We start from the raw sequence: 8,220 nt of genomic DNA, 5'->3' as shown, positions 1-8,220 counted from the left end.
AGATGGCGTATATAAATTTATTCAGCTAATAATTTCTTATTGGTTATTCTAAATAATAATAATAATATTTTCAGACTAGTACTTCTTTATGATATGGTGTGGCAAGGGTGCCACAAATGAAGATCTATAGAGGTGCCATGACGGTGATGAAATGGAAAGTGATACTCTATATCTGTCTAAGAAGGCGACCAGGCAGAAACGCTGTAGTTTCTTCCAGTGAGTTAGGCTCTAACTTGACTCGGTTATGGCATATGCATTTAGGGCACATGAGTGAGCAGGAAGTACGAATGCTAAGTGAAAGGATGTTGTTGGGAACTGAAGACAGGTAAGCTGGACTTATGAAACTGCGCATCTGGGAAGCAGCATTGAGTTAATTTATGTATTCTCATCTACGACCAAACATTCAGGTTGAATATATTCATTTAAACGAGGCATTCTGGGTTCCTTTGAAAGTGCCCAATATATGTTGACATTTATCGATGATTATTTGAAGAAGGTTAGTTTGCTTTCTAAGCACAAATATGATGTGTTTGATCGGTTGAAATTCAAAGGCATTGATTGAGAGCATTCAGATAAAAAATTAAGTGCACAAGGAACCGATAATGGCTTGGGTTCGTGGTAAAGATTTTACCGAGTTTTGCGAGAAAGAAAGTATTGTATATCAGTACATTACTACAGACACCTTAGCAAAATGGAAGAATAGAACTTGCTTGAGCTGAGCTCGATGCATGCTTTCGCATGCAAGACTTGGCAAGGAATTTTGGGTCGAACAGATAAATCATGTTACCTAGTTAATCGATCTCCATCATCTCTATCACAGTGAACACTCTAGGAAATGTCTCAGGGAGAGCACGTTGATTATTCTGGTCCCGAATATTGGATGTCTCTGTATGCTCATGCATGAGTGATAGTAAGCTTGAGCTGAGGCGAAAAGTGCATATTTAAGGTTATGCACATGGGTGAAAACTACTTTGTGGTGCCCGATCCCAATCACCAGTTTTTCTAATCGCGGAGAATGATCTGGACGAACTACAATGCTTTAAGGAGGAGTTGAGACACGATCAATAGAGAAGATGAATCATTGTGCCATTAGTGAGGTGGAGCTTCGGGTAAGACTCAGAAGACCTCAAGGTAATAAAAGTTGAAGGCTGAGATGAAGCTAAAGTTCACGAAGTGGGGATGATAATTATTCTATGGCCAGTGTGGAGACTATAGCCGTAGATAGATAGAAGGCAACTAAACCCTTTGGTACACATTATGCGTTTATCTGGATATTGTATGCATTGTTCTTCAGTGGTGAGGTGAGGCAGGATGAGCCTCAAAGTCTTGCCTAGGAGTAAGCTGGTTAAGATCGTCACGGTGGCTGGGCTATGGTGAAGAGATGGAATTGCTCCATGAATCGACATGGGATGGTCAAAGTACTCAAGAACCAAAAGATTGTCGGAGTAAATGGGTCTTTAAGTGGAATAAAGCATTCTCCGTGTCGGCAATGGCGTATAACGTACGTGGATATAGTGTGCCGGAGGACATCAATAGCGTTGAGACCACCGGTTTTTGTGGATTCGGATCCACGTCGGTGACTTGGATAATTGCAAATCTTTTAGCGAGGGTATGTTTACGCTAGCGGGTGGTGCATTAGTTGGCATGCTACGGGGGATCACATTGCTTTGTCTTCGATCGAGGCAGTACATGGGACTAACCTTGTAGCGAAAGAGGCGATATTGTTACAAAATTTGCTCTCGGACTTTGGGTTAGAAACACGAAAAGTGTGGATCTACACTGTGATAACCAATGTGCAATATATTTGGCGTATAACTAAATTTTTTTTTATCACGAGCGAACGAAGCATATCAACGTCATACCATTTCATCCGAGATGTCTTAGTTGGGGAGTAATGTTACTGTTAAAAAGATTACATCTGACCAGATAATCCTTGAGCCGTGATGGTAAGTTTATTCTTGCGAAGCTCAAGTTCTACTTGAGCTCTATGGTTCATGAGTAAATGTCTGGTTTAAAAGAGAAGAAGATACAACGCAGCACCATAACGGTTTTCAAACGTCGGAATGCAGTGGAGCACTGTTAAATTACGTACGAGCCAATTGGATAAATCAATTTGTCGATAAAGTTTTCCCAAGTATATTTCAACTTGATAAAGACAAAAAGAAGAATTTCTTCTTGACATATACACATGGACGTTACACCGAAGTCTCCGAAGTTTCCTTTGGGATGGCCGAATTCTTCTTATGCAGGTGGGGGCCCAAATGAGCACGCGCAATTCTTCAGCGGATTCTCTTTGCTCGGCCACGGAAACAAAAGAAAGAAAGCCTGCACGTGGATGGGGGCCCAAGTCAAGAATTTGACTTTTGGGGCACACACGTATAAAGGAAAACAAAACCCTACATGAAGTAGCCATTCAACGTCCACCGGCTTCCCTACGTACAACGATCCGCGAGAAGCGCACGCTGCCGAGAGAGAGATGAGCTACACGAGAAAGCTTGAGATCTTTTCTTTTGGCGTATGACTTGAATGTGGTATTCTGTGCTGCGAAAGTTTATTCACCAAGTGCTTAAACATTTGTTATAAATACTGGGTTTGCTTATTGCATCCCAAAGTGTGAAAAACACTTCGAGCGATTGAGCGATCAGAAATCTTAATACCCCGATTATACCGGATTATTTGCTCGGCTCTTTCTTACACGTAAGTACCGATGTGGGATTGAATCGTATAAATTTCTAGTGTCCTTATTTTTGTGCTTATTTCTCTGTAACGATTTTCAAGGCGTTGATATAAATTACGAAAGATCCGTCGTTTCGCGCATTATATCTCAACATATGATGTGCTCCCATTGCAGGACTTGCACCACACGAACTCGCTCGATGATTCGGTCTCATCCAGAAGAAGTGCGTCCAGTCCTGGCGTTTTGCCGAGTAAACCGGAGTCGATGACGAGACAGGGGTTCAAGAGGTACATCACTTGCAAAACCTCTCGAATGCGTGGTGGAGTTTTGCAGGTTTGTTCTTGGCCATTGTGTTTTGGTTGTGGGTTTGTTTGTCGGATATGAAAAGATCCTGTAGCGTTAGTTTCGAAGGAGAAGGCCACCGTGGCCGGTCAATACTTGGAAGCGAATCGATTTACGAGAGCAAACAATAGGGAGGGCATTACTAGTCACTCGGGTAAGAACCAGCGCCATTCACCTCACAGTTATGTTCATATCGTCCCGGTCAAAACTCCGATCCCTGAGCTGCCTCAGTACTTGACGAATTGATCTATGGAGTTGCTCGCAGCAATTTAGGGAGAAATTTTGTTTCGGATCGGATATGGACCACTAAATTTATATTGCGAAAAAAAAATGGACAAAAACTAAATAAATAAGTCAATTTGAGTTGGATGGATGATTTTCGATCGGCCTACTCATTTGATGGGTCTATTAGTTTCAATTCATTAAATTGAGAAAACTTTTGAAAACTTTTCATGATTTTTTACACAGATTCGGCCAAATTTTGACTGAGTATAGTATTTCCATTGATGTCCCGTTAACTCAATTATTAAACTTAAGGAAAGCCCGTGATAGTCAAATTGGGAAAAATATTTGTGTAAAGTTTTTACAAATTTGAACAAACTTTGATTGGACATAACTTTTCCGTCCGACATCTCATCGACTACGTTGCGAAAAGCTAGTGACTTCAATTATCAAATTTAATTTCATGGACGTAGATTTTAAAAGAATTTTCAATTTCATATCGCTGAATATTTTAAACAAAGGTATTATCGATATACTGATTATGTTCCTTAAAACATTTTTTTTTTTCAATTTCTATTTAAGTTTTTTAAGATAATATAGGTTTTGAGGTGAAAAGGTGCCGGTCATGATTTTTATAATATATCAACGTCAAGCTTTTAGAAGGATCTACTTTATTTAAAATATTTATCGTATAGTTTAAAGTGAATTGGAATAAATTGCGACAATTTCCATAAATTTGATTACTTGAAAAGTGGCATTAAGGATACTATTTGACCAAAAACAAAAAGAAGCAGCATTATTTAGGAAAAAAAAATTAACGAGACTATAATTATGGATACCATCTATACTTTTAAACTAGTGAACATATATATTATAAGCTTCGCATTGAGTTACTACTGAATTTTTTAATAGAACTCAATCTTCCTAAAACTATAGGATGAACTAGTGGAAATAAATGTTTTTTTACAGTTGAAATCAAGAGTCAATACCATTAAAAAATTCAGTTTTCATTATTGAAGTAATTTTAATTTAGATAATCCAGTTTTCATCCTATTTCAAAATTTTACATCGTAGAATCATCTTCATTTATTAACAAAAAGATAAAGCGTCCATGCAATCAGACATTCGATATGTTGGCAGCAAAAAGAAGTTACTAATCACCAAGACCTTAAACACTACCTTACCAATGTATTTTACATCCCACAGCTTTTGGCAGATCACTGACATTGGTGGGATATTTCAAGCCAACGTGAAGCAAACAAGGCTAATCTAGGAAGGCCTCACAGTAACAGCTCATGAGAGTTAGGTCTAATATAGACAATTCACAAAACGCATGTCTTCCAAATAAATCTATATTGCCCTTAGTCCCATAATTGGACAAAACAAATATCTAGTTTCTAGATACTCAAAAACACCAGCCAATTATGCCTCAACGCAAGATTGACTCACATTCAAAGATAGGTCAAATAACATATCAAGTTCAATTCAAACCGATAATACCAACCACAAATAGGCATCAGGATCCAGAATTTATCAAATTATAAATCTAATTTGTGCCTTACTCCATTTCAGCTTGAGGGGGATAAATCGACTTCCAGCGCCACGTCTGTTCACAAGTCATCATCCCTTTTCAATGTTGCATTTTTTTTTGAGGTCTCTACTTAGAAAACAAATTTAGAAGCGCGATAAATCTTTAGAAATCCAGGCTGTCATACACAATCTTAATCCACATCGATCTCTCTCGGGTACAAGTATAAATAGGGCCTGCTTCTTTCAAATGCCACACGGTTCGAACGCATACTGGCGAATTCTCTCCCTTCTGGTCAATCTGAAAAGCCGCCGTTTGCTCCTTACCTTGAATTTGCAGAAAATGGCAGATCAGACCAGTGGGAGCAATGGAGACAGTGAAGTTGTCTTGGAAATAAAAGACAATTCCAGAACCAAGCAAGAGATCAAAGGCATTATGTTCTCTTTTCCTGTGTTCAAAAGGTTACTTTTCGTTCTATTGGAGACTCTTTTTCCCCCAAACCCTACCTTCGTCTCCTTTTTTGTTTTTTACTTTCTTTTTCGCGTGTTCACTTAAAATATAAAATGTTCATCAAGAATCTTTTGAGGTGCACATATTGTGTACTGCACTGCCATGGCATTTAGACTCCTCAAACTTATAATATGCAGAGAATTTAGGACTTTCATTTACGAAAAAGTTTTGATCCCAAATTTCTCAAATGTTGCAGTTGATCGCGGAGGTCTTTGGGACGTACTTGATATTCGCCGGTTGCGGGTCGGTGGCGGTGAACTGGACAACGAAAAGTGCAGACGCTTCCAGGGATATCGATGGTGCGGGTTTTGGCGGTGATGGTGTTGGTGTACTCGGTCGGGCACATCTCCGGCGCCCATTTCAACCCGGCCGTCACCGTTGCTTTCGCCACCTGCAGGAGGTTTCCATGGAATCAGGTGCGACCATATTCTTCGGAAGTCCAAAGCTCCAACTATTTTTGCCTATCTTCCTTTATAATAGGTGAACCATAATGCAAAACAATTTGGGATCAATATCTATCGGCTATTTCGACTGTTATGACAATGTCACAATCATGAAAGACATTATGTTGCATTGATTATTGCAACAATTTGTAAGGGCTCGATTTATAAATATCAAGCCGGTTGGTTTAATTTGTTTTTTACCAACCCCTCTTTCATTTGCCTAAATATAAACCCTCAAACTACAATCCATCATATATAACAAAACAAGAAATTCGCTCCTCTCCTTCCTTTCTTTGCTGTGTTTTCCATATAATTTTGTTGTATGTATTTTCTCTATTATCGAATACAAAGTAAAAATGAAGGTTTGTTCTATTCACAAGCGGAGCCGCTAAATAGTTTCCTTAAATAATGTTCGCGCCATTCGAAGTTTATTTTATTTTCATCCTGTGCAATAGATTTCCAATAAAATCGTCCTGTGACCTTTTTGATCAATCCGAGTCACATGATGCTAAGCAGCCACCGGTTTTAGAGCTTGACGGATCAACTTTTTTTCAATCAAAGATTTAAATAGCCCTCTTGGGGGTTCATTCGTTTGCAATCTTTTTTCTTGATCGGCAAAAGCATTAGTTTAGGCAATTAACGGAGGATTCTTTTTATGTTTTTGCTAAGCTAAACTTTCCTCTTGGCTGCATTTTGTTCTTGGCGTGTAGGTGCTTCCTATATAACGGCGCAAGTTATTGGATCGACATTGGCGTGCGGGACGCTGCGGTTGCTCTTCACCGGAAAGCTCAATCATTTCGTGGGACACAACCGCCCGGTTCGGATGTGCAAGCGTCGTCTTTGAGTTCATCATCACTTTTTACCTCATGTTCATCGTCTCCGGCGTTGGCACCCGACAATAGAGCAGTGAGTTCTAAACTTCTTTTTTGATTCACCTGCTGTTTATTGGGGAAATTTCAATGGACATTCGTGGACAAGTAAAATTTTATGCCATATCCTTTAAGAACCAGCGGATATGAAAATCTTATAAAAGCACATAAGATTAGTTAGAAATTGTGGGAAATTCTCATGACATGGAAAATAATTAATACATTTTGCGCATAGTACCTAGAGGCTAGAGGACCAAGGCATACCAACAATGCTAGGCTATCCTAACAAAAAGGGTCGATCCACTTCTAAGTTCTTACAAGGGCTGGTGAGTTGTGTTCACGTGCCATATTCGAATTTTATAATCACATCGAGTCGTGTCATAGGAAAATGTAATACTTTTCTTAATTGTGCCGTAAAACTTATTATGCTAAATTCGTGTATGCATCTGAAAGTGTTAGACATCCTCGAAATCATCCTAAGCAAATCGGACATTATTGAATGAGGAAAAAGATTCATTTTAAATATTAATCAAAGCTAATATTAGTTAATTAATGTTTCGTGATTGATGCAGAGGAGAATTCGCCGTCTTGTTGTTGGTGCAACCGTCTTGCTCAACGTGTTGTTTGCAGGGTAATGACTTCTTCTTCTTATTTGACCATGATTATTTAAAATTATTATATTGCGTAAACCGTCTCAATATTGAAATTACTATTTTCGGGGGCAATAAAGAAGAAGCTTGCTTGCTATGATATTCTAACAAATAGAATAAAAGAACATTTACAATGTAAAAAATGTAAAATTTGTAACGTCCTTTCTCAAGTAAGATGAATAGTATGTGATTGACTACATCTTATAATATGTTGCTGTTCCAAATAATTATTTAAATAACATAAGATACATCTTTATCGAAAAGGCCATCCTCAACCTTTTCTCCAAGCAACGCTTGGCCGTCAATTTAAAATGAAATTATTTGAATGACTGATATCATTTTCCCAATAATTGGCTGTCAACCTTTTTCTTTGCTAAGAAACAAAGTACGAATTTGGGCAGAAATTAGGGATTTCGTGATGATTATTTTGTGATTTTTTCTTTCATCTGATGAGTGGCTTAGGCCAATAACGGGAGCATCAATGAACCCCGGCAAAGGAGCTTGGTCCGGCGATAGTGTCTCACCATTACGCCAAGCTGTGGATCTACATAGTGGCACCAATAGTCGGGGCAATTTCCGGGGCATGGGTCTACAACCTGATGCGGTTCACCCGACAAGCCCATCCGAGAAATCACCGGGTCGTTCCTCCGGAGCCCGCTTGAACCCTCTCTCTTTGACTCAACATTGAAGTCAAACTCCTTTTGTTGTTCTCATTTTCTCTCTTGATTTTGCTTTTGATGTACGCATCCATAGTGTAAAGGGTTTAGTTTTCCAAATTCAATTGATGGTTTGTTTTGTTTTCCTCTCCTATCTCTCTTTCTTTCTCTGGGTCTCTTGTTTTTTATACTTGGAAGAGAGCTATTTGATTGTGAATGTTGACGGGTAGTTTTCCAGTTACGAAAATAAATATCTTTACACATGGTAAGAATGAATTAACTTTCATGTCATGTGGTAAAAAAATAATATTTTATAAGAATCT

The 8,220-nt window shown here is 38.6% G+C and overlaps 1 protein-coding gene across 1 annotated transcript; it reads left to right on the top strand.

Moving 5' to 3' along the window:
* The first annotated feature begins 1,489 nt into the window (after positions 1-1,489).
* LOC104444795 (aquaporin NIP1-1) lies at positions 1,490-7,967 on the top strand. The gene is given in 11 exon segments (XM_039308700.1): positions 1,490-1,609; positions 2,852-3,010; positions 5,476-5,543; positions 5,545-5,699; positions 6,436-6,519; positions 6,522-6,554; positions 6,557-6,632; positions 7,166-7,222; positions 7,704-7,728; positions 7,730-7,852; positions 7,854-7,967. Coding segments are annotated over 11 exon segments (1,014 nt in total).
* The last annotated feature ends 253 nt before the right edge of the window (positions 7,968-8,220 follow it).

The sequence above is a fragment of the Eucalyptus grandis genome, chromosome 3 (genome assembly GCF_016545825.1).
Source record: "Eucalyptus grandis isolate ANBG69807.140 chromosome 3, ASM1654582v1, whole genome shotgun sequence".
Lineage (NCBI taxonomy): Eukaryota > Viridiplantae > Streptophyta > Magnoliopsida > Myrtales > Myrtaceae > Eucalyptus > Eucalyptus grandis.
Note: the sequence above shows the minus strand (reverse complement) of the source record. Positions and strands in the feature narration are given on the sequence as shown.